We start from the raw sequence: 27,486 nt of genomic DNA, 5'->3' as shown, positions 1-27,486 counted from the left end.
CTTCTGTCTCATTTTACGCTCGAGCAACCAAATAAATGCTAAAGTTAATTTAACTGAATGTATTTTAATGACATTATAACATCGACGCTGTATAAGGAACTGTACAAACGGAGAAAGTTCACAATAACAGGTCACTGGAAGTGTATCAGCATGGGAAAAGCTGTAGTTCAGCATATACCCTATACATACGTCCACACCTTATATCTGACGGGCAGAAAGTGATAAAAATTTATAAATTGCTTATTGTTTTTTGGTAATTGTTATGCAGCAAGCAATGCTTGTGTACACTGATTTTGTATAAAATTAACTTTATTGTATAAAATTAACTTTATTGTGTGATGAGGATTTAAAGTGATCATAAACGAAGAAATTTCTCAACTCAAATGAGTGGCGGCTTGGACCCGGAAACAGTATTACTTGCGTCACCAATAGGTCACCACTTGACAAGCGGAGTCTTCCTTCATGCCGCTTGCAGATTAACCAGGTTTGTTCAGGCCCTGATGCAAGTTCCAGCGTGAGGCTGCCTCCACTGATGTCACCAATGCCGGCAGCCCCTTCTCTCTTCTCTTTTCCTTCCACCTGTGATTCTAGGGTCATCAGTAGCGCGAGCATGCCTCCGCAAACGGCTCTAATCCCCAACTTTCTGTCGGGCCCCGACGTAAGTGCCAGCGTGAGGCTGCCTCCGCTGACGTCACTTACGCCGGCAGTCCCTCTTCTCTTCCCTCCCACCTGTGATTCTAGGGTCATCAGTAGCGTGAGCACGCCTCCGCGAATGGCTCTAGTCCTTAAATTTCTGTCAGACCCCGACGTAAGTGCCAGCGTGAGGCCGCCTCCGCTGACGTCACTTACGCCGGCAGCCCCTCTTCTCTTTTCCTCCCACCTGTGATTCTAGGGTCATCAATAGCGTGAGCACGCCTCCGCAAACAGCTCTAATCCCCAACTTTCTGTCGGGCCCCAACGTAAGTGCCAGCGTGAGGCTGCCTCCGCTGACGTCACTTACGCCGGTAGTCCCTCTTCTCTTTCCCTCCCACCTGTGATTCTAGGGTCATAAGTAGCGTGAGCATGCCTCCGCAAATGGCTCTAGTCCCTAATTTTCTGTCAGACCCCGACGTAAGTGCCAGCGTGAGGCCGCCTCCGCTGACGTCACTTACGCCGGCAGCCTCTCTTCTCTTTTCCTCCCACCTGTGATTCTAGGTTCATCAGTAGCGTGAGCATGCCTCCGCAAACGGCTCTAGTCCCTGATTTTTCTGTCAGGCCCCGACGTAAGTGCCAGCGTGAGGCTGCCTCCGCTGACGTCACTAACGCCGGTAGTCCCTCTTCTCTTTTCCTCCCACCTGTGATCCTGGGCCACGTATAGACTATATTCCTTAGATCCATCATCTAGGTACTTAACATGTTTAAACTTAAGTACGTTATTAACGTTTACATAGACAACACGCGTCTATAAAATAAATTGCTTAATTAAATAAATTTGATAAGTAATTCTGGAGTAATATTAACACCAAGCTGATAAGCAACTTCAGCTCAGAAATCATCCAGAATCCCATTACTAGCTTACCCCATCTATTTTTCACTGCGATTTCAAGTCGCAATTGCACTCAGTATAAACCATGGAACTCCATTCAAAACTTCAGGTACTGCTCAACGCTCCTTGCACTACCTTAAGTTCCTTTAATCCTATCAATTAAGTTTTCCACAGAAATTAAACCTAAAGTCAGTGGAAATGCGCTATCGTCGCCCCCTTTTTTACCATTTCAACCTCTAAACCTTTCCTAACCCTGGTCATTAACCCCTTCAAGGAGTTCTATTATAAGGTTGCTGCTGCACAGCGACCAATCTCATTGGGGATGCACACCCTATTACGTACTACTGCAAGCACAGTGGCTGCTTCCACTCTAGGCACACGCCTTATTATGCTCCACTGCAAGCGCAGTGACTGCTCCTATGGTAGACGTACACATCATTATCATGCACCACTGCTAACGCAGTGACCGCTCTCACTGGAGACGCACACCTTATTTATCATGTGCCACCGCAAGTGCAGTGACAGCTACCACTAGAGACGTACACCTCATCAAGCATCACTGCTAGTCCAGTGACCGCTCCCACCGGGGAAGCCCACCTTATTATTATGCACCACTACAAGTGTAGTAACCGCTCCTACCGGAGACGTACACTTTATTATGCACCACTGCAAGTGCAGTGACCGCTCCTACGGGAGACACACACTTGATTATACACTACTGCTAGTGCAGTGACCACTCCTACGGGAGACGCATATCTTATTATGCACCACCGCTAATGCAGTGACCGCTCCTATGGGAGACGTACACCTTATAATTATGCATCACCGCAAGTGCAGTGACCGCTCCTATGGGAGACGTGCAAGTGCAGTGACTGCTCCTACGGGAGACACACACCTTATAATTATGCAGTGACTGCTCCTGTGGGTGATGTACACCTTATTACACACTGCCGCTAGGGCAGCGACCACTCATACCCCATACAGGAGACACACACCTTATTATCATGCACCACTGTTAGTACAGTGACCGCTCCTACAGGAGACGTACACCTCTTAATTATGCACCACTGCAAATGCAGTGACCGCTCTCACGGGAGACGCACATCTTATAATTATGCACCACTGCATGCGCAGTGACTGCTCCTACGGGAGACGTACACCTTATTACAAACTGCCTCTAGGGCAGTGACCACTCATACCTCATTCAGGAGACACACACCTTACTGTTATGCACCACTGTTAGTACAGTAACCGCTCCTACGGGAGACGTACACCTTATAATTATGCACCACTGCAAGCGCAGTGACTGCTCCTACGGGAGACGTACACCTCATAACTATGCACCACTGCAAGTGCAGTGACTGCTCCTACGGGAGACGTACACCTTATAATTATGCACCACTGCAAGCGCAGTGACTGCTCCTACGGGAGATGTACACCTTATTACACACTGCCTCTAGGGCAGTGACCACTCATACCCCATACAGGAGACACACACCTTATTATCATGCACCACTGTTAGTACAGTGACCGCTCCTACGGGAGACGTACACCTCATAATTATGCACCAATGCAAATGCAGTGACTGCTCCTACGGGAGACGCACATCTTATAATTATGCACCACTGCAAGCGCAGCGACTGCTCCTACAGGAGACATACACCTTATTACACACTGCCTCTAGGGCAGTAACCACTCATACCTCATACAGGAGACACACACCTTACTATTATGCACCACTGTTAGTACAGTGACCGCTCCTACGGGAGACGTACACCTTATAATCATGCACCACTGCAAGCGCAGTGACTGCTCCTACGGGAGACGTACACCTTACGCAGCACTGCAAGCGCAGTGACCACTCCTATGAGAGACTCATACCTCATCATACACCACTGTCAGCACAGTGACAGCTATTACGGGGATGCATACTTTAACACACAACATTGCTAATGCAGTGACCACTCCCACGGAAGACGCCCGTCTCCTGTGGGAGCAGACACTCTTGCTAGAGACATTCATCATGCACCACTATCAACACAGCAACTGCTTCCTCCCGAAACACATACCTTATAACTCAACAGCACCCCTCCAAATTTTTAAGATCAGCAAATTTTTGGGGGCTTGCACATTGTCCGGCTGCTGTCCTGTAATAAATAGCATTTTTTGGGGAGCGCTCTGGGGCCGGGCTAGATACTTCGCTCGAATCCCAACTCCTCTTTGTTTCCTTATAAGGGGAATAACTCGAGTTGGGGTGTCTCCTCGAGCTCAGAGCCCTCCCCCCGGACAGCACGCCAAATACGCTTTATACTTAAACGAATGCAAGTGTGAACTCGTGAAGTGATGTTTTTAAACAAATTTCGGGAGGAGCATGCGCAGAAGTTTCAGTATCGAATACGTCATTGACAATTATCCCATCATCAAATCAGTTTCTGAGCAACGCCTATATATATACCAAAGCTGTCTTACCTGCAGCATCTCACGACTTCAGCATCCCTCCACCACCCCGTCACCTCACCTCTTGCATTTCATTCCCGGGGGGAGCGCTCTGGGGCCGGGCTAGATACTTCGCTCGAATCCCAACTCCTCTTTGTTTCCTTATAAGGGGAATAACTCGAGTTGGGGTGTCTCCTCGAGCTCAGAGCCCTCCCCCCGGACAGCACGCCAAATACGCTTTATACTTAAACGAATGCAAGTGTGAACTCGTGAACTGAGTATTGTTGCTGACCATGTCTATGCCTTTATGACCACAGTGTGCCCAGCTTCTTAGAACTACTTCCAGCAGGATAATACTCCCATGTCCTAAAGCGCAAATTATGCCTGCTTTCTTGCGCCTGACGATGAGTTCACTGTACTCAAACAGACACCACATTCACCAGATCTCAATGCAATGGACCACCTTTGGCACCTTTACAATCGTGTGATGTACCAAAATCTCTAAGGAATATTTCCAGTACCTTGTTGAATCTATGCCACTTAGGATTACAGAAGTTCTAAAGGCAAAAGTGGTTTTATCCGGCACTAGTACGGTGTACTTAATAAAGTTGCCTTTGAGTGTACCAGTTTTAAAAATAATACACTATTTTTAGGAATTAAAATACATTTAAATATAAAAATATATGAAATAAAATGCTATTTATTTCTGTTAAAACCAAAATGTTAAAGTAAAAAAATGGATTACTTATAACCTATAGAGAGATGGCAAACATTTCACTCGTGCAATTGAACAAAACCATGCTATTCATACAAGCAGACACACAGAACATCATATAACATTATATATAAAGACACTCTAGTCCAAGTCATAATTTAAAGTGTGCAGCCAGACTTTTGCTTTATGCATCCAAATTCTTACTCGTTCCACGTTATTCATTAAATGAAAATTTTATGACTGGATTCCATGATTTTCCGCATTGCGTCCCCCCACTCTATTAATATATGGTTCCTCTTTTACCTTGAGAACTAGTTCCATTAGACTGATGAAAAGATCAGCCATGAAGATCCTCCAGAAGGATGTGGGTTGTAATTGTGTATCTTTGTCCCCTCAGGTGTGAGTGCCATGGACATGCAGACAGCTGTGACACTAGTGTGAGTCCGTACCGCTGCGCCTGCCTCCCAGAGAGCCACACACATGGAGCTAATGTGAGTCCCGCAGGGGAGGCCCCCTTTTAATTAACCACTTCCCTTTAATGACGTGCAAGAGTCCTCTTTAATGAACAGCACACTCAAAAATAGGCCTTAATGGAATGACAGGAAAAAAGCAGAGAGAGAGAGAGAAAGGAAAACAAGAGCCAGAGAGATTATTCACGCACATCTCCAGTTTCCTGATGAAAAGAAGGGGAAAAAGAAAAGGGAACAAGAGAAGGAAGTGGTTTTGTGGGCAGCTATGCTCTAATCGCCCTGTCCCATCAGCCCTTGGGTGGCTTGACGATGAGTCTAGCAAAGGTAATTATATCTCAGGGAAAGCTCTGATGACACAAAATGCCCCAGTGTTCACACTTTTAGGAATGCCATGGCTCACCAGTTAAACACTGTTGTTGAAACTGCCAAGTTGTAATTTGTAGTGTTTGTCAAGCTGTAGACCTCAAATTCCATGAAGGAATTTAAAAAAGGATTTTGATAAGTAATCTGTTACAGTACTGTATGTATGAGAGTGCGCTTGATTTTTGTCAAATAGATTAATCATTTTTAGTGCATCATTTAAGGGAAAAGGTTGTTTGAGGGCAAACTGAATCACTATGATAGTTACTGTACTAATAATAATTCTGATTCTGCAAATGAGAGAAGTTTACAGTGATTTCACTTGAATTAATCCAATTTTGAAAGATGTCTAATTTAACTGAAAAATGCAGTGGCCGAGGGAGCTTGGCATGCTACAATTTAAGAAAAAACTGCTTCAAATTAAGAAAAGATCTTCATCAGTTTGACAACACACATTCTACCAATCCTCCCTAAGCAAACACATTAAAAAGAAAAAGAAAAAAAAGCTGCATTTTCACACAACACAAACAATCAATAAAATGTGCTGCATTTTTCACAAAGCAAACATTTTTTATAGACGCGCTGCATTTTCTCACAACACAAAAATAATGAAACACAGTGGAAATGTTTCAAGGGGACCTAAAAGTGTGACGGACGCTGCTATGCCTTGACTATTGCTCAATGAAGTTGTAGGTGATCTTTGAAAGGTGAGTTTTTTGGTTTATTTTAATATCCAGATTACCATGTCTTTAGTATTTATTCGTCAGGATCTGTATTGTGTTTCATGTGCTTATGTTTGCATCAGGTGTCTTCCAAGTGTGTTCCATGTGCTCCTGTGTTTTTCCATGTGCTTCTGTTGTGATCATGTGCTCCTTTGTTATGTTTCCCGAAGTTTCTTGATGTTTATTAGTCTCACCTTTGTTCCTCCCCTCTGTGTTATTAGTTTCTTTAGTCCTTGTGTATGTATACCCCTTAGTTTGGTTTAATCCCTGGACTAGTATTGAAAGTCGTTCCTGTATGGCTTTTCTATGTTGCCGGCACCACATGATTGCTGTTTGTTGATGTTCCAGTGTTTCCAGTGAGTGTTATGTAAATAAATCCACGTGTTTTGATAATTTCTGCAATCCAGTGCGTTTATGAGTGTGAGCCGAGTTGTGATATTATGGTCACGTTTACACTGTCAGATCTTGATTCCCAATTTCGTTTTTTTGCCTATATTTGATTTTTTTTTTTTGCCCTTCTGTTTACATGTTCTTTTAATTGTGACTCATAACCGATCCATGTGTTTACACTTGCCATACAATTTATGATGCCGCGCATACCCAAAGGTGGGTTTTAGCATCTGCGCCACACTAGCCACGATAGAAGAAAATGTCTTCTAGCTCTGCGGAATATGCTACGGTCACCCAACTTCAAAATGGTTGAGCTGGAGGAGGAGAGAAAGGGCTGTCATTGCAACATGTGCTATAGTTTATGGTGTCCTCCACCATTCAGAGGAATTTGTGGGTATGAGAGAGATCTCAGGTCTGGTCGGAGCAAATTGTGGCGGGCTTTGAGGAGCAGTGGGTCTGAGATTTTAGGATGAGCAAACCTGCTTTTTCTCCTTCCACTCTTCATTTTACGTCATTAAACTACAGAGAAGTTTCACATTGTCGCAAGATTAGTGATGTACAAAACAGAATGCCTCAAATCCGATCAGCCTATTTACATGATAGTCACAGTCTCACATATCTGATTCAGAAGACCTGAAACCGATCTCTGAATATCGGACTGCATGCAATTATTTATTTATTTATTTATTTTTGTTTACATGGTTATAGAAGAGAGTCACACGAGCAAAAAAAATAAAATTGGGTCACATTTAACTATTAGCTGGCAGTGTAAATGAGACCTATTAGCCTAAATAACCATAACCTAAATAGCTGGGTCCATCATGTTTTAGGGTGTTGAGAATGCAGTAATTTAATAATTGTTTGTGTTTGAAAATGCAGCGCATGTGCTGTCAAACTGATAAAGATCTTTTCTCAATTTGCTGGTGTTTTTTGTAACTGCATGTGTTTTAAGTTGCAGCACATAAAGCTCTCTCGTCCACCTTAAAGAAAAGAATTGACACTGCATAGGAAAGGAGGCTGTTTAGGCTGAATTGATTTACTGGAACAAATCAGTCATTTTAATAATACAAATGAAAGGGTGGAAAATGCATGTTTTGATTTACTGCAATGATTCAGATTTTAAAGAAGTCATCTGACTCTATAGAATGAATCAGTCATTGTGTTTTCACATTCTGTAGAACAACTAAGACATCAAGAGATACAGTAGAGGATTTTTCAGGGTAAACTCAAATGTTTCACTAGAATAAATCACTTTGATAATAATGAGTGTTAGTTTTACTGCTATTTTATTTATTTACGTAACTGACATTTTCCAACGCCACGTTTGAAAGAAGGGGCAGTTTTTACTGGAATCAAATTCAACAGCAGGAATTTGTCATTGTGACACCATATTAGAAAAAAATGGGAAATAGACCAAACTACTTTAAGAGAAACTATGTTTTAAGGCAGCATTTCACTGCAACACCTCACTTTTTCTAAAACAACATATAAAATGTAGTGTTTTGATTTACTACAATGCTACATTTGATTAAAAACTGACCATTTATACAGAAATCTTTAAAAAAGCCAAAGTGATTCACTAAAATTAATCAGTTTTTTTTTACACAGGATAAAGAGGACTGTTTGGACAAACCAATCCAGTTGAACAAATTCTGTGCTAGATATGAAATAGAAGGTTATTTAGAATAAACAAATAAGATTTTCCGAAACTACATGAAAGAAAAGACAGTGCCTTTGATTTACAGCTTATTAAAGTTGTGCATGGCATGTGCAATACAACACCTCAATAAAAGCATCCATTTTGCTGTACAGGCCACATTGCTTAAAAAAATAAATAAATAAATCTGTTACATTACTTAAAGCAGGGTTTCAAGTAAACTATATATTTTACTTGCATAATATGAAACAATGTAAATATAGAGCCTATAAGGTGCAATCACATTTACCATTGCAATGTGAATTGTAGTCATTCCAAGACTAAGTTGGCATGTCAAGACACCGACTGCACTTGTGTTCAAGCTTCTCATGTAAATTTGCTGCACTGAATAAAGTTCTAATTTACAACTCAGTGCTATTTACAAAGGGCAGCCTTTTTGAATGCTGAATGTCTCTGAACTTTCACTGATGTGACTGTACATATACTCATTCCAGTGATCTTGAACTTCTGCGTTCATCGCTGAAATCTTGTCCCAGTCTTCCTATTGAGAGTCCATGCTGTTCAGATCGCTGCATATAATTCTGAACATTGGGAGCAAGTCCCAGGATTAAACTTTTAAACCTGATGTTTGGTGATTTAAATTATTCACCAGATGTCATGCATTATTCAGGGCAAGACACGGCACACTCTCTCTACTGCTGCTACTGTTGTTGTTTTCACCGTAACAAACAAGGGCCACATCTGACACGTATATGCTGAAAAGTCTGTGTGTGTGTATGTGTGTGTGTGTAAATATGATAAATACGAGTTGTCTCACCGCCCTAAACGCCCCTAGACCCAAACACCTGGCTTTGAGGAGGGACCAGCGCCTGCCCCGGAGCGATGTGCTGTGTTTGCTTACCAGCTCGGAGACACGCATCCAGGCAGGCCCTACTAATGTTTGCTTCCTCTTTAATATCCCGGCCAGAGCCAGTGAAAGTGCTGCTGGTGTCTTATTACTTGTCTTCAGTGCGCATTGACTCAACTGATTGTCACTCTGTGGGGAAGGCAGTGTTGGAGGTCACATATATGAGACATGTGTCATTTTTAATCATTTTAAATGACCAGTCTTTTGTCCAGTTTTGTCTTTGTGCACAAGCTAAAGCTGTTATTCGTCAACTTTCTGTGGATTATTTTTTTCTTGTTTTATGAATATATTTGAGATTTTATGGCAATTATTTGACCATTTTCTCTTCAGGGTCCTGTCAGGATGTTACATTAAGAGGCTTATTACCAAATGTGAAGGAAATATCATCAGCCAATGTTACATATCAGATAAATATTTAGAGTGTTTTAGAGGGGACATTACGGTATGTCCCTTTTCATAAGATTTAAAGGAGATCTCTAGAGCAGGGTAGCCCAAAGTTGGTCCTGGAAGGCTGGTGTCTTGCAGAGTTTAGTTCCAACCCCAATTAGACACACCTACACCACCTAATCAAGCTCTTTCTAGGTGTAGGGTACTAGAAACTTCAAAGCATGTGTGTTGAAGGAAGTTGGAGTTAAACTATACAGGACACCAACCCTCCAGAACTGAGTTTTGGCACCCCTGCTGTAGTGTTTCTGTAAAGTTTCTGCTCAAAATACCCCACAGATCATTTTTTTGGGTGTGAGCAAAGACTATAACAAAGCAAGCAAATATCATGCTGCCAAAATGTCAAAACGTGGCTCGTTTTTCATAAGCTTCCACAAAAAAAAAAAGAGTCATTGGGCTTTCCTTTTTACGTTTTCTGTGTTAGCAGATGCTCCATGGTCTTGATTTTATCACGTAAATTAAGGTTTTGATGGTTATGTCCTCTTTAACATTGGGTTAGGCAGTATGAAATATTACAGACCCTTTTGTTATAATTAATGCTTAAGAGTTCTGTCAATTTCTGCAACATGAGGTTTCTTTGTTTTGTTTTTCTGGAGTGACTACACATGATGGAGAATAGCATTTATTTGCCAATGCATTGCTAAGCCTAATGTTTTCATGCAGGCTAAAGGTTAACTGTAGGCTCGCTACTGGTGCAGCCACGCACAGACCTTTCCTGAGGGAGCGTGAAATTAGCCATGGCATTCACAGAGGTTTTTCACACAGGATGAAGGCTCTTTCCCCACTGGAGTCCAGCTTCTCTCCACCTCACATACTGGAGACGAAAACAAAACACACTACTTGCTGATCTCATTCTCATCCTCCTAATTTCATTTATCTTATTTATACAACCGCTTGTGTGTGTGTTTGCGTGAATGTGTGTGTGTATATATGTGTGTGTGTGTGTGTATATATATATATATATATATATATATATATATATATATATATATATATATATATATATATATATATATATATATATATATATATATATATATATATATATATATATAAAGTACTGTATATAAAATGTTTTAGGGAGGAACATGAGCAAGTAATTTTTTTCTTTTGTACAGTTGTAAACTTTACATTGGTGTTGTTTGTCCTGGCTATTAACACAATATTATTACAACCATATGATTAATTAATCATGTGAGACAAAAATCGTCATGGTAAAAATACAGCTAGGCATCCATATAAAGCTATGTATTTTTAGCTAATTATCAAGTTAATTTGGCACTAAAAATGAAAGATTCAGTTTGTTTTATTCTCTGTTAAGAACTGGGATTCACCTTCCACTATCCAATGTATAAATATCCAAATCCCTATAATGTAGTCAGAGCCCTGATTGGCATAGCAGGCTGTAGCGGCGGGTGGTCTGTGTCGGGCTCTTCTAGCATCCAGCTTGCTGAATTTGCAATTCCCTCTGGGCCCACGGCCCACAACGGATGCCCAAACAGCAGCCTGACACAGCGAGACTCTGCCACAGCTTGAACAGCCACCAGGGAATCCTTTGCTTTTTACAGTACATTTTTAATCATTTCATTTGATGCCTCCCGTGTTCTCTGTAATTTGTAACAACTGTTAACAAATATCAAATACTTTGCCAATAACGGCTCAGTTTTCCATCTTTGCCTCTCTCTCTCTTTCTCAGTTAAGTTTTTTCAATGAGCTTCGTTGTAAATAAGTTTTATAGTGTTGGCTCAATCAAAAAAGTACTTTAACTTTATACACATAAAAATGTTTTGTTGTTATCAGTGATTAAATTAAGTTAAAAATGTTTAAAGTGTTAGTTCACCCAAAAATGAAAATGATGTCATTAATTACCCACCCTTGGTCATTTCAAACACTAGGGATCTTTATCCATTTTTAAAACACATTAAGGTATTTTGGGTGAAATATGAGATTTCCCTCATCCTCCATAAACAGCAAGTACCAATTGGTACTGTAATTTTACATCCATTTCCTGCTAACATTTGAGCGCTGTTAAGCATGCTCTTAAACACCGCTGATTAGCCATTGTGTTCACTGAGTGCAAATATAGATACAGGGACACTGGAGCGTTTTAAAGTTGCATCGATCAGCTGGTCAGTTCATGAGCTGACTTCCGAGTGATCTGCTGATAACCTTCCAATCACGGTCTTTTCTAAACCCCGCTGATTGGCCATTGTGTTCACATGCTCAGTTGATTGGCAGAATGGCCAATTAGCACTGTTTAAGAACGTGCTTAACAGAGCTCAAATGTTAGTAGGAAATGGACGTTTTTTAAATTTCAGTTACGATTGGTACTGAAATTCAGTATGGTGACATCCAGAAGTCCAGCCTCAAATTAGATTAGTTAGTTTTTTTTTAAAATAATTAAATAATAATTAAAAAGTCAAAAATAATGACTTTGGTTTAGTCATTAGTTTTTTCTCCTCAATGTCAGTATAGGGTACATGTATATGAGCTCTATGCACTGATGTATACACCAGATGTCCATGTTTGACTTCTTTTGTATGAAACAAAACACAGGAGCATCCATGATAAGATGTCAGCTTTGTGATTGTGCACCCTATACTGACACTGAGGAGAAGAACTTGTTGAATAAAGTGATTATTTTTATGTTATATGCTCACTTAAATATCCTCATAGCTAGATAATTTTCCGATTAAACCACTGAAGACGTGGTCGGTTTTGAAGATGTTTTTTTTATTGGCATTTTTCTGAACTTTGAACAAGTCTTGGTACTGTAACACTTTATTTTGATGGTCCATTTGAGCATTAGAGTGTTTGCTTAATATCTGTTGATACTGCTTCTTTAACAGACATTTAACTGACTATAAGAAACGTATTATTCTTACCCCCAAACCTAACGCCAACCTAACAGTCTACTTATAATCTAATGACAATAAGTTGGCATTTAGATGCAATGCAACTTAAATTTAACAAATGGACCATCAAAATAAAGTGCGACCCAAGTCTGGAACAATGCTATCTATAGAGAATGAAGAAGCTCTCAGATTTCCTTTAGAATATCTAAATAATGTGTTCTGAAGATGAATTAAGTTCTCGGGTTTGGAACAACATGAGAGTAAGTAATTAATAACAGAATAACTGGCTGAAGTCATTTTAAAATTGATCAAATGTGTCACATTTTACTGTAGACAACAAATAGCTCCTTTGTTGAAAGTCTTTTTTGAATAAATTAACTTCTCTCCTGCACATATGGGAATATTGTGTTATGTGTGACCATGGGGACTTTAACGTTAAATATCAAGGTCACATTTAGATATTGCTGATGAATGTACAGTATATGTAGATGATGTATGGAGGTGTGCTGTGATCTCTCACTCTCTCCAACAGTGTGAGCGATGCATTCCTCTCTTTAATGATAAGCCCTTCAGGCCTGGAGATCAGATTCAAGCGTTCAACTGCAGGCCCTGTCAGTGCTATGGCCACGCGTCTTCCTGCCATTACAACTCCAGCCTGGACCCTCACCCTGGAGAGCACTTCAGAGGAGGTGGAGGAGTGTGTGACGACTGTACTCATAACACCACGGGTAAAAGAATATGTTTTTTTTTCAATGACTGTTTTTATAAATACCTTTTAACTAGAGAATGTAAATGTTTAGATTTTGTTTGTTGCATTTCTTAAATACTGATCTAAATAGTTGACATAGAAATGGGTCTAAGAAAAGATACATAAAACATATATAAAGTATTTTGTTATGCTTATAATTTCCAATAACAAAATTATTAGCAAATGTAATTTTGTATTCTTTTTCGAAAAATTGTAAACTTTAACAGACCAATTAAATTGTGTTAGTATTTCCTACAACATTTTTTTCCCTTTTTTTCCTTTTGGGAAAAGTATTCTTTTAGATTCGCTGGAATAAAAGCAGTATTTGATTTTATACAATTGTTTTGCTGATTGTCTACTAACCAATTATGTGTTATCCAATAACTTGCCAAATTAGCTTATCTTGCCTACAGTAACAACCTTGAATAGGATCTTGCAAAAGAAGCAGCAATATTTTTTGCACTGTTACCATGGCAAGGATTATTTAGCCAAAACCCAAAGGCCAATAAAAGTTATTAGAAATTATTTATTAAAACTTTTATTTTAAGTGTTGAAAATTTCTCTCTAATAAACAAAATGTGGGAAATATTTATTAAATACTTTAAAATTCACAGGAGGACTAATTGTTTTTTTTTCTGTGTACAGCAGTGTGTCCCAGCCCTGTTTCTGAAGGCACACCAATAATACGCGTTTTCACCATAACATACGTATGTTTTCACTGTACCATAAGGCACAACCAGTACACATTTTCAATCAAACACACCTGAATCAACTCATCAGAACATGCAGTAAGGAGAGACTCCAAAACTTGAAGTTAATGGATCAGATTTTGAGAAACATTATAATTATGTACTGTTGGTGTGCCTCCAGGAACAGGGTTGGGAAACAGTGGTATATAGGATAAACGCAACATGTATACTTTTATATTATTGCTTTTATTTTATGATTTAAATGAAATAATAGATTAGTATAATTTTATCCCAGCATTGGTTAGTTGCTTGTTAGTCAAACTATTATAGTCTCTATAGTTCCCACAGTAATGTGCTATTAATATGCATATAATTGGCAATGAAATTGAAAAGTACATTTTGACTAAATATTGCGTAAAAAAATAGTTTAAATACGATGAAATAAATAAAATATTAAAAAGCAAATTGTTTAAAAATAGATTTTTTAATTAAAAATTATCAAAATGTTGAATAAAAATACATTGCCAATATATTAACTGTCAACCTGCTCTCAAAATACCAAATGATTATTAAAAAAAACATACTGGTCTTGTAAGTCCTCCTCCTCCTCCTCCTCCTTTATAAAATGGTTTTGAATTGCTCCAATATACCATACCTAACGGAAACCCAGATATTTTTCATGACAACAGCTGGAGAAATAGCAGTGATGTAATAATGGAAGCATCAAAAAGCAGAGCAGAAAAAAAAACTGAAATAATGCATCAGAGTGAAAACAGATGGACATTTAATGAAGTAAATCAGGCCATGCTAACAGGTTCATTGTTTCATATGCTGGGCATCAGGCGCAGTGGCAGGTAGGGATGAAAGAGGACATTAAAATGGACACCTTAGAAAATTACACATCTCTCGCCGGACCTCTCCCAAGACTGCAGTTTTTTAATTTGAAATCATAGTCCTATGATATGATTGAATTTTAATAGGTTGACATCAATTTCCCCCCCTCCCACATTCACTCATGCTCTCTCTCTTTGGGTCTAAAGGCAGGAACTGTGAGCGCTGTCGGAGTCTCTTCTACAGGGAAGTGGGTGCACTTTTGTGGGCCACAGACGTCTGTAAAGCATGCGAGTGCCACAGCGCTGGGACCATCAATGCCAGTTTACATTGTGAGCCGGTAAGTGTGGACACACATCATTCATAGAGTATACCGTAAGGCTGTGAACACCATAAATGAATCATCTCCCAAATCAAAAAACAAAAAAACAAAACAGTAAAACGTTTTTCGTTTACAATAATTAATTCCAAAATTTTGCACTATTAACTTAGTGAGTTTTTTACTAGAGACTAGCTCTGACCGGACCATTTGAATCAAGGACTCATTCACTGGAGACTCGCTCTGACTAAATCATTTGAATCGGTAAGTTATTCACTTGAGACTAGGGCTGTTTCTCAATTCCAAGAACGCAGAGAACGGATGTGCGTTCTTGTGGAGACTGGTCTTGCCAGGTGTCCTCGGAAGAACGAACTCAGGAGACCGCGAAGACAGAGAACACATCCTGTGACAAATGAGATGCTGCATTCTTACTGATGGTCACATGACCTTAACGTGTTTTTGATGGAATATTATTTAAACATTACAGCATTCAACGATTTATTGTTTTTCCCCTTTTCAAAAAATATACTATGCATAAAAATATTATAAATATACGTTGCGCAATACAAGTAAAACAGATTTTTAATACGAATTTCAGCAAAGAAACACCCTTAATGTGTTTATTCCTTTATTAAGATGTCCATGGTAATGTTTATATTCACCGTTTCATTTAGGGAAATCTACATCTACATAAAATGCCGCGCTTCCCAACTCTAGTCGCAATGACTTCTGGGACTTCTTGAGCGAGATCGGTGCTAGATCTGCATCGGTGTGTCCTCGATATCAAGAACACATGCGGGAAGTTTTACGCGTCCTCTATTCTTGCGTTCTTGAGTATTGGAACTTAACTGTGGCAACTGATGAGGACTGATCTGAACTGAGGACTCATTTGCTGGAGACTCGCTCTGACTAAATTATTTGACTTAGTGAGTTATTCACTTGAGACTTGCCCTGACGGACTCATTTGAATCAGTGAGTTAGTAAGTGGAGAACTAGGGCTGTTTCTCTATGCGTTCTTCAGCGATCTTGCGTCCTCGTGTTCTCGTGTAACGTCATCAACTGCAAGACTGCAAGAACGGAGGATGCATGAAACTTCCCGGATGTGTTCTTGATATAAATTTTTTTTATAATTTTATGCTTTAGAACAGGGGTCAACAACCCTGTTCTCGGAGAGCTACCTTCCTGTATCTTTGTTTTAACCCTGACCAAACACACCTGTCTCTAATTATCAAATGCTGCTTCGGGTCCTAATTAATTGGTTTAGGTGTGTTTATTCAGGGTTGGAGCTGAATTCTGCAGGAAGGCAGCTCTCCAGGAACAGGATTGGTGACCCCTGCTTTAAAATATAGTCAGGTAAAAATAAAATGGTATACAAAAATCAAAATATAACATAAAAATGCATGTATGACCATGATTTAATGGAAACCTTTTGAAAGAAATTTGACATTTCAAAAGAACATTGAAATTGCATTGTTAGTCCAGCAGGTGTTTGTTAATTCGTTCAAGAGATTGGTTTAATAATTCATTCAAAAACACTGATTCATCAAGCAAAGAAACAAGTAAAGTGTGGTGAACGAGTCAATACATAATTTATTTTAAAAAAATCATTCAAATTAATTAATTATTTAAAAATAGACTGCAGCAGTTGTGTTACAGTAGAACCTCTGATAAAGTATTTTGTTTAGTTCTCTATTCAGAATCATAGAAGAAACATGATCTCTACTTTAAACAGTCATGTTTACCCAGAATAATGCAGCTCTTGGTCTTACTCAAAGATCTGATATTGGAGTCGATAGATTAATTTGCGAATTTCAAAGAAGGACAGCAGCGGTAATCTCTGTGTGTATGCAAAGGAAGACATCTGAGGCTTTGATCCCCGGCTTTGTGATGGACTTGAGAATTGTAGATTCAGATAAGGATACTGGCTGCATTGATGTATTGGCTGAGGACTTTAGTATTCACAACAGCATTTATCAGTGTTTTGATCTGTAGGGAGTATGTAAAAGTGTCGTCATGAGAGCCTCTCTCCAGAGAGTTCTCCCCCACCTTTTCCTTTATCTTAGCATCATGAAAGGCATTTTGGAGGAACAGATCCATGTCGATAGATATACTGGATGACAAATTCAGAATCAATGACTGGGTCAGCCCTATCCTAGATTGCTACCTTATTTAAATTATCAGAATGATTATTTCCTCACTTATGTTAATGACTTTACACCGTTGGCTGAATTGTTTCTGTTTGCTGCTGAGTAGGGATTAAGTCTCGTGATTGGATTTTTTATGTAACAAATTTCTCAACTGTTATCCTAAAAGTTTTTTTGATAAAGGTTTCAGGATTTAAACATATTTATATGGTGCAAACCTGACTAATCAAATGAAAAAGCAAATATTTAAGTAGTCTGTAGATAAAAAAAAAATCATAAAACAGTATTCATAAAGATCATCTGTGTAAATTGTGTGTGTAAATTTAATGAATTTTCATAAATACACAAAAGTAACATTAAAATTATTATTATAATTACATTTACAATAATAAAAATAATAATAATAATAATAATTATTATTATTATTATTTTTAGTATTATTATTATTATTATTATTATTATTATTATTATTATTATTATTATTATTATTATTATGCGACGCAGTGGCCCAGTAGGTAGTGCTGTCGCCTCACAGCAAGAAGTTCGCTCGTTCGAGCCTCGGCTGGGTCGGTTGGCATTTCTGTGTGGAGTTTGCATGTTCTCCCTGAGTTCGCGTGGGTTTCTTCCGGGTGCTCCGGTTTCCCCCACAGTCCAAAGACATGTGGTACAGGTGAATTGGGGAAGCTAAATTGTCCGTAGTGTATGAGTGTGAGTGAGCGTGTATGGATGTTTCACAGAGATGGGTTGCGGCTGGAAGGGCATCCGATGAGTTAAAACATGTGCTGGATAAGTTGGCGGTTTATTCCGCTGTGGCGACCCTGCATAAATAAAGGGACTAAGCCGAAAAGAAAATGAATGAATGAAGTATTATTATTATTATAATTATTATAATAATTATTATTATTATTATTATTATTATTATTACTATTATAAATCCATTAGCATTCATTATATTCGTTAAAACATGCAGAAAGGCTACACTAAAAATCAGTTGTTTTTCGGGTAAATTAATGAGTGAAATAAATTAAATAAATAAATAAATAAATTTTCCATTGCTTAATTTTCCATGTTCTGATAGCTTAATTGTTGTAGTTCTTATAATTTTTTTTTGTTATTTCAACTTTATTTTTCAGGTTACTGCAACGGAATTCTAGTTATTGCAACATATTTCTTTCTAATTGTCACAGCTTACTTTGTCAAATTTTGATAACTTAATTTTTGTATATCTTAAAATATATATTTTTTTGTTATTTCAACTTAATTTTTTGGATTACTGAAACCAAATTTTTCTAGTAAGTAACTTTTAATCTTTATATAAGTTATATAATCTTTGTATAAGGATCTTTTAAGTAACTGCAACTTAATTTTTCGAAATAAAATGAAGAAACAAACAAATAACTAAATGAATGCAAGTAACATTTAGACTATTATTAATTAATTTTAATGTTATTATTAATTATTAATTGATTTATTTACTGATTTAATGATTGATTAATTATAGTAGCATTTAATATAAACATTCAAAGAGATTCCACTGAATACTTGTCCTTTTTAATACAATTTGTTCCAGCACCCCTGCTATTACATTATTAATTACAAATATTTCAGAAGTATTAAATGTGATACTGCCATACCATTCCAAAAAGTACATTTGTCCTGTTTTTATAAGGACTGGTCAAGCTTTCAGTATTTAAAGCAATTCTCTCTCTCTTTTTTTTTTTTTTTTTTTGCTGAGTTAACCATATAGTCAAGCGACATCACAGTAGTCTTTCTGGCCAGCAGTATTAAATATTTCCTCCCATACATCCAAACACAACAGCTGCTATATTCAACCTCACCCAAAGAAGAGACCCATTCTGTTAAAGCACCCGACCCTTAGCACAAAGGCAGCTTGTGAGCTCAGGTGTTGTGACCCCTCTGCGCCCCCCCATCCCAAACCATTCAGTTCTCTGTAATGGAGATAAAAAGCATCCCAGCGGCCTGCTGGTGGATCAGTATAGAGACAGAGCAGAGCTTGGCCATCCATGACTCCCGCTCAACTTGACTAATTGGAGCGCGGTCACGTGCTGCTCTCTTTCCTCCGCAGATCGGGGGCCAGTGTAAGTGCAAGCGACATGTGTCTGGCAGACAGTGCAATCAGTGCCAACACGGATTCTACAAGCTGCAGTCGGCGCTGGCTGACGGCTGCCGTGCCTGTAACTGCAATACCGCCGGGACCGTGCAGCCAGATATTACCTGTCACCAGGACTCAGGTCAATGCCAGTGCAAGGCAAACGTAATCGGTACGTATCAAGCAGCATTGCGGCCTCCATCGCTCTTACGCTCTCTGCTCCCATCCTTCTCTTTCTTTACAACTTTTCTTTGCTTGTCTCTCAAGCTTTATTTTTGTTAATTGCCACTAGGGCTGCTCGATAAATCATTTTTTGCAATGTGCAAATCTGCAATATTCACATTGCAGGATCTGCAATGCCAAACTGGGATTATAATTAACCAGAAAACAGTTCAGAACATGCATGGAGAACATGGAGTTGTTGCTAAGTTTATCTTTAATCTAATAATATGAAGTACTTTTATTTGGATGTTTTTTTTTTTTTTTTTTTGGTGAATTTAACCCGTTTAGGCACAAGCAATTGTAAAGTTTGTCGGTTTAGTAAAGATTAGTTGTTTGATTATTTCATGCAATACAATAAAGACTATTCAGTGTTATTTTACATTAGAGTACTGAATTTCTGTTATTCAGTGCTGGTAATGTCCAACCGAAAACCATAAAGCATTGTTTATTGTTTTATTTATCTTTGTTTTTTATTTTGCATAAGTTTGTATGTTTATGCATATCATTCAATCAATCAATATAAAATGAGAAATTCTTTCCAAACAGAGTCATCTTGTAAAATTACTTTCATATCGCAATATTTATCACAGAAAAAGAAAAGATGTCCGTTTTTTTTTTTTTTTTTACAATATGTACAATATTTCATTTTTTTTACAAAAATACCCTTCTTTCCACTAAATTGGTTTACTGTATAGAATGCACACAATAAATACAGGAGGGTTTTCGTCTAATAGTCATAATTGGCATTAACACTGTATCTCATAATTTGTGTGAAAATTATATATTAGTTTCTTTTATGTTTATCAACATAATGTAATTCTTATTTTAATCGTCCTGTTTGACAAACTACTTTAAACACACAGAAAATGTGCAAATTTGTGAATTATATCAATATATTTTTGTTAGAAAGTATCTATCTATCTATCTATCTATCTATCTATCTATCTATCTATCTATCTATCTATCTATCTATCTATCTATCTATCTATCTATCTATCTATCTATCTATCTATCTATCTATCTATCTATCTATCTATCTATCTATCGGACTTACCAAAATATTCATGTCGTCTGCCCAAATAATGAAACAAAATAATAAAAAGATAATAGATTATAATAAATGTGAGAATAAATTATTGTTTTGCTTCTTATTTACAGCTTATGAATAATGAAACACGTTAGCATTACAATATATGAAAAATATTCAATATAAAGAATACAGTGATCACTCTTGTGTGTTGCATATGTAAATAGCATGATTAAATTGTTTGCCTTTTTTTCTTCCTTTTTTTGGCAAAGACCTGTCATTTCCACACATTTATTGTGAGCTGCAGCCAAGAGGATTTTTCTTCCAGCTTTTTCCAGGCATTCCAGGTCCTTTGCGATAAATCTGTTCCATTTTTTTTCTTCTTCTTCTTTGTACCTTTGAACCGTTTTCTTATGAAATGCAAAAGAATGTTACTTAGAAGATCATGTGTATTGCTAAGCCAGGATATCAAGGGCCACCTCATTTTAATTTTGTAATTCAATGCCAAGTTGATTATAATAAACTGCCCCTGTCTTCCTTATTTTTCACGCTTCTTACAAGACCTGCTTCTTTGTTTGTAGTTCCCAAAGGTATTTTTCAGAAATTAGATTTGATTAAGGCAATTTATTACCTCCAGCGCGTTTGAGGCCAGCCGCAGCTTCATAAGGACAAAATTTATCAAGCGTCCAAAGTACTGCGCGTACACAATGTGCTTTGAAATGTTGATGTATGAGAATATTATGCAGAGAAGCATTACTGATAAAATGCGGGCTGCTCTGGTACACGTCCCACTCCATGGGTGCAAAAACAGCCAGTCAATTGCACAGACTAGTTACAACACAGTTCAGCTTAACAACATCAACAAAAACAAAACTACTACTACTTTTACATTAACATTTAATCATTAATCAGATCTTTTGTCTAAAGCAACTTACAGAAGGAGCATAATAGGCAAACTACCATATAACTACCACAATATTTTGTGTGTGTGTGTATGTATAGTGTACATATATATATATATATATATATATATATATATATATATATATATATATATATATATATATATATGTGTGTGTGTGTGTGTGTGTGTGTGTGTGTGTGTGTGTGTGTGTGTGTGTGTGTGTGTGTGTGTGTGTGTATGTATATATATATATATATATATATATATATATATATATATATATTTGTATGTATGTATGTATGTATGTGTATATACACACACACACACAGCTGAGGGCAAAATTATTAGCCCTCCTGTGCAATATTTATTCTTTTTCAAATATTTGTCAAGTGACGTTTTACGGATTAATTTCACTGTATTTTTCTAATATTTTTCTGGAGAAAGTTTTTTTTATTCGGGTAGAATAAAAGCAGTAATTAGGTCAAAATTATTAACGCCCTTAAGCATTTTTTCAATAGGCTACTGAACAAACACTTGCTATAAAATGACTTGCTTAATTACCCTAACTTGCCTAGTCAACCTAACTAGTTGCACTGTAATCTGAATACTAGTGTCTTGAAAAAATATCTAGTAAAATCTTATTTACTGTCATTAGAGCAAAGACAAAATAAATCAGTTATTAGAAATGAGTTAATAAAACTGTGTATACCTGCACTTTGTTGTAAAAAGTTAGTAATTAATTAGTTATTGTATTCACAGCTGGATGGTGCACAGTTACCGCATGATTTTGAGAGTTGCACAATTTTTCCAGCGTTCACAAGCCATGAGCACAATGACAAATTGCGGCACCTTTGGCGTGATATTATTGGGGTATTCATCTGTGTCACATTGTGCGTTTAACATAATGTTGTAATGAGGTTTAACTGTGGGTTGGGAGCAATATATTAATATCTAAATTCATTAAAGCGGAGCTGTGTAGAGAAATACACAGCAGTGGAGGAGTGTGGACTTCTCAGTACTTATAGCTGTAAACGGTTTGCCCTGTAGGCTCTGCTCAGCAACATTAGGAATAGATTACCTGTCAGGAATATGTATGGCGTATTCAAATAAGCACCGCACACATTTTAAGAAACTTGATATGGTTTGATTCCACGTAGACCCCTTTTTTTGGGTCTCCAAATGAGCTGTAATTCTTTTTTAGCCTCATAGTTATTTTTACTTTTTCCCCCTCCTACTGCCTTTCTTGGGTCTTTTAATTTATTTATTTTCCTTTTAGAGAAATTAAGTGTTATGCCCGAGGTGAGTCATTCATCATTGGGAAAGGGGCTCACTTAATGATGACATTACCAATTTCAGTTTTTATTCCTTGTGTAATATTTCACTGATTTATTTATTTGTTTACTATACTACTGTGTGTTATAAAACGTGGGTTATGATGTAAAGGCCAAAAATGAAACGTTTCAGATGCTGAGGTTGGGGGATTGTGGAAGGTAAGGCCAAGTTCAGCACTTTAGTTAAACTGAAAGGTAAATGAAATGTCGTAATCTGAAAAAGGAAAGTGCATATAATACATTCATATGGTCTAGGTATACTGGGGTTATCCACATTTTATTTTTGTACAAAAAAAAAAAAAAAACTAAAGATAAATATGAAAATAGAAAAAAATAAAAATATATTTTTTATTCTAAAAAAAAAGATGCAAGCAGTTTCTCTTTAGTTATAAAAGTTAAATGACAGATAATTTTATTTTTATATAATATTATTTTATTTTACAAATTTGGTAAAAATCTAAATACTGAATAATACAAAAGATGTAATGGATCACCCTGGTAATTACCATGAGTAATTAATAATTAAATAAATAAACAATAACATAAACAACAACAATAATAATAGTGATGATAATAATAATAATAAAAAAAAACATTGTTATTATCAGGATGCTGTGTACTTTATGAAATCAATGAAATCTTACTAGATTTGTTTCATGCTGCTTTGTTTACTGCAGTAACAAAGGCAAAACCATTATTTCTGCAGTTTTATATGTGCCAATCTGCTGAATTACTTAGATTTAATAGATTTTTATTCAGTATATGAATGTTTTAGTTTTGGATTGGTTTCTTACATTGATATTTAGTAAATCTACTGTAAGTTAAAATCTCTTCAGTGTTTTTGATTGAAAAGTGGTTATAAGGTCTTAAAATGTAAGGAAAAAGGCCTTAAAAGATATATTAAATGTCACTCTGATTCCCCTATGTACTCAGAAGAATCTTACTGCTACTACAACAACAACTACTACTACTACTACTACTACTAATAATAATAATAATAATAACTTTATAATAATAAATATTATTATTATTATTAATATACTTTTTAAATTATCACTATGATAATCTAATAAAAGTAGAAAAGACCAAAAAAAAAAAAAACATGTCAGTGAACAAATTTAGTGAATAGAATAGGCTAAACAATTAATTACTATTTATTATTATTATTATTATTATTATTATTATTATTATTTTATAATATTTTAGCTTTTAACAGATCTGTTTTTAAATTATAATTTTTTTCTCCACCAACAGAATCTAAATCTTTCTGGGAATTTTCTGAAATTTCTGACCATGGTCTTTGGTTTTATTTTTAGGTCTAACCTGTGACCGTTGTAACTATGGCTTCAAATTCCTCAATCACACCAATCCTGATGGTTGCATTTCCTGTGGCTGTGACCCATGGGGTTCTCTGCACCAGTTCTGTAATCCCTTCACTGGACAGTGTGAGTGCAAAGCTGGTGTGCGGGGCCCCCTCTGTGACACTTGCATCCCTCACTTCTACAGTCAGAACAGCAGTGGAGTCTGCCTGCCCTGCAACTGCAGTCTGAACGGATCTGTTCCCGGTACCTCCTGTGATGCTGTAACAGGGCAGTGTAAGTGCAAACCTCACACAGAGGGCCGGCGGTGTGACGTGTGTCGAGATGGATACCACAGTCTGGACCGCAGCAACTCTTTGGGCTGTTTGCCTTGTCAGTGTGATCTCAGAGGCACTGTGAACGGCTCAGGTGTGTGTGACAAGACCACGGGCCAATGCCTGTGTAAAAACAATGTAGAAAGCCTAAGGTGCAATCGATGCTCTGCTCACACCTACAACCTGAGTTCTGCCAACGCTACACATGGATGTCAACCATGTTACTGTGACCACATAGGCACTGTGCCTGCAACTGTGTGCGACCCTGTAAGTGGTCAGTGTATCTGCCTTCCCACACGCTACGGCCGGGACTGTGGAACCTGTAAACCAGGTTAGTGCTTTCAGTCTGATTTGTAAATGGTGTTGGGATAAAAAGTATATATTACAATATAAAGTCACTTAAAAGGAGTAAGTAACTATGTGTTATTTGTTATGTGCCAGCTTAAGCACGCAACAAATGAAGGGAACCAAACTAATTTGAATGAAAAATGTAAAGGATATATAAATTTAAAGGTTACAAAAACAAAAGAATAAAGTGCAAAGGAATATCAAAGTAACCCATATGTAAATTAAATGTCGAACATAACATTACATATAACGTTCAAAACAATGACAAATTACATGAGCAAATTCCAAAAATAAACAAAAATAATATAAGTGGTAAGCTGAAGGAAGTCAAATGAAAAACTAAAGCTGTATCTCAAATGCATCTTTGCAGCCCCTTAAATAAGGAAAGTAATGCAAAAGTATGTGCTGTTATTTTTGCTTTTTTGTGTTGTATGTATTGTAAAGAGTAAAATAGGCATAATATAATATATAATATAATATAATATAATATAATATAATATAATATAATATAATATAATATAATATAATATAATATAATATAATATAGGCAAGGCAAGGCAAGTTTATTTATATATAGTACATTTCATACACAATGGTAATTCAAAGTGCTTTAAATAAACAAGAATAAAAGAAACAAGAAAATAAAAATGATTGAATAGATAAAAACAGATTAAATTTGTTAAAACGAGTTATAAAAGTTTGAAAAAGAAAAGAAAGTCATAATAGTGCGATGTGTCAAACATAGGCGCATTTATCAAGCAGGGTAAATTAATGTGGAACCACAATCCCATAATAAAATTTGACAGGTTATTTACTGACAGTGAACACACATAGCTCATTTACGTAATATTACACAATCTAAAAAATAATGTGGCTTTATATTTAGTAGATAGCATTCAGTTTGTCAATACCTCAATCCATTATCCTCTCAATGTTAATCACATGCTCTTTTCTATGGTTTATGATCCTTGGAAATTTACAGGCATATTAAAATCAAACATGTGAACATTCACACAGAGCAAGTTTTTTTTTCCCACTAATATTTTTGTTTGCAAATTGTATCTCTCTAGTTCTGCTTCCAAAGGATTTGAATAGCATTTAAATCAGTGTTTCCAGCAAAGGAGGCAGGTGTACTAACAAGAATGCTATAAGACAACAACCTCTACCATACACTATGTTGCAAATGTGAAGGGAGGTTTACTCTCTTAGCTTATACTAGTGGGCCTTGATTACAATTGCTCTAATTCAGATCAAATCAGTGTAACTACTCCAGATTTGGCCTTCTTTAAATGGGATTTGCATTCGTGACAAGAGATGCAGACATGTTAAAGCATGCCAGTCTCTACTATCTCAAGACCATCCTGGTCACGGAACCAATGTAAGCCCTTTAAAACTATTTGCTTTGCTCCATTCAGCATTTGAACCAGCATTTGCAGTAAGGGAGGCTAACATGCTAACTTTAAATGTAAAGACCACAGCCTTTACCATCAGTCACTACTAGTTAGATCCGCTTGAAACCATCCAAGGGAGTGAGGTTTACTTGAAAATACCCTACTAGCTGACTTCCATTAGACTTATTCCCCAAACCTCACTCTTATTCAAGCTATGACATGGTTGTAACCCCATGTCGACTAGCCCTAACTCTAACTGGGGTTTTAACCAGTGTTTCCTGTTTGAATGACACATTAGACAAGTTTTTGGGGGATTCAATATTGATGCAAATACTAGTAAATTGACTACCCCAATGCTTAAGTTGTATGATTTAACTATTTTCCTCCAATAAATTTAGTCTAAAATCTAAATCTTACAAATGCACTAAGACTAGCCACAACAATAAATGCACACACTTTTTCCACACTAGTTTTGTCGTTGGTAACTCCTAATAATAGTTCTTTAATGTGCAAAGAGGGTTTATAATGGAACACAGTTTGTAAACCTGGCCCTGTGTGTGTATTTACAAGTGTATCAGGTTTTGTAAGCTCATTATACTGTGTTGGCGATGCCAGTGAAGTCACCGCTTTTGTTGTTTACCATGATTCCCAGCCATTGCGCATCGCATTTGAAGTGTCTGCATAAACATCTTTTGAATTACAAAGCACTCTATTCCTTTCCTTAACTAATGACTCCCTCACATTTTGTTCTTGGCTGTGCAAGCTGTTGCATTGTTTTGTTATTCCTTTTCCCCTAGATTGTGCCTGGGAATTGAGTGTGTTTGGCAGTCACTTTGGCCGATGGCGTTTAACTAGCATAGCTACAGGCCATTCCTCATGTGCCCTCAATCAACCCCCTCAGTGGCTGTTTGGGCCAGCGCTGGCCTCATGACTCAAGTGCACTTCAGGGGGTGGAAATGTTTGCACTTCCCTTATTCTTTGCTGCATTGTAAGTGCTAGAATTGCACTGCCAGGGGCTCAAGGGTCAGGGTGGCTGGACCAATTGTACCAGCTGGTCCCTTTGTGTTTGTAATGAAAATTAACCCTCAGTGTTTACTGTAAAACCAAGTTGCACTTTTACACGCCAAGTGCAGTCTTCCAATTTCTAAAAGTTGCTCTTCTTTTAGGGCACGGTAGAGACATGTCCCTGTAAACCTTTGGTAATATATCCTAATATTATATTGTTCATTAATAATTCATTATTCATATTGCAGACTTTTTACACCTTCATGCGTTCTTCTCTAATACTAAACAAACATCCTGGTTTGT

At 37.2% G+C, this 27,486-nt stretch overlaps 1 protein-coding gene across 2 annotated transcripts in view; it reads left to right on the top strand.

The window, feature by feature from the left end:
- Positions 1–27,486, top strand: part of ush2a (Usher syndrome 2A (autosomal recessive, mild)) — a 412,815-nt gene that overhangs the window by 56,177 nt on the left and 329,152 nt on the right. For both annotated transcript variants that reach the window (XM_087290677.1, XM_087290676.1), the window contains exons 9-13: positions 5,074–5,167; positions 13,014–13,209; positions 14,959–15,089; positions 19,299–19,494; positions 24,123–24,770. In XM_087290677.1, coding sequence (XP_087146803.1) covers positions 5,074–5,167; positions 13,014–13,209; positions 14,959–15,089; positions 19,299–19,494; positions 24,123–24,770 — 1,265 coding nt within the window. The remainder of the gene's footprint in view (positions 1–5,073; positions 5,168–13,013; positions 13,210–14,958; positions 15,090–19,298; positions 19,495–24,122; positions 24,771–27,486) is intronic.

The sequence above is a fragment of the Danio rerio genome, chromosome 17, assembly GCF_052040795.2.
Source record: "Danio rerio strain M-AB ecotype USA chromosome 17, GRCz13ab, whole genome shotgun sequence".
NCBI lineage: Eukaryota > Metazoa > Chordata > Actinopteri > Cypriniformes > Danionidae > Danio > Danio rerio.
Note: the sequence above shows the minus strand (reverse complement) of the source record. Positions and strands in the feature narration are given on the sequence as shown.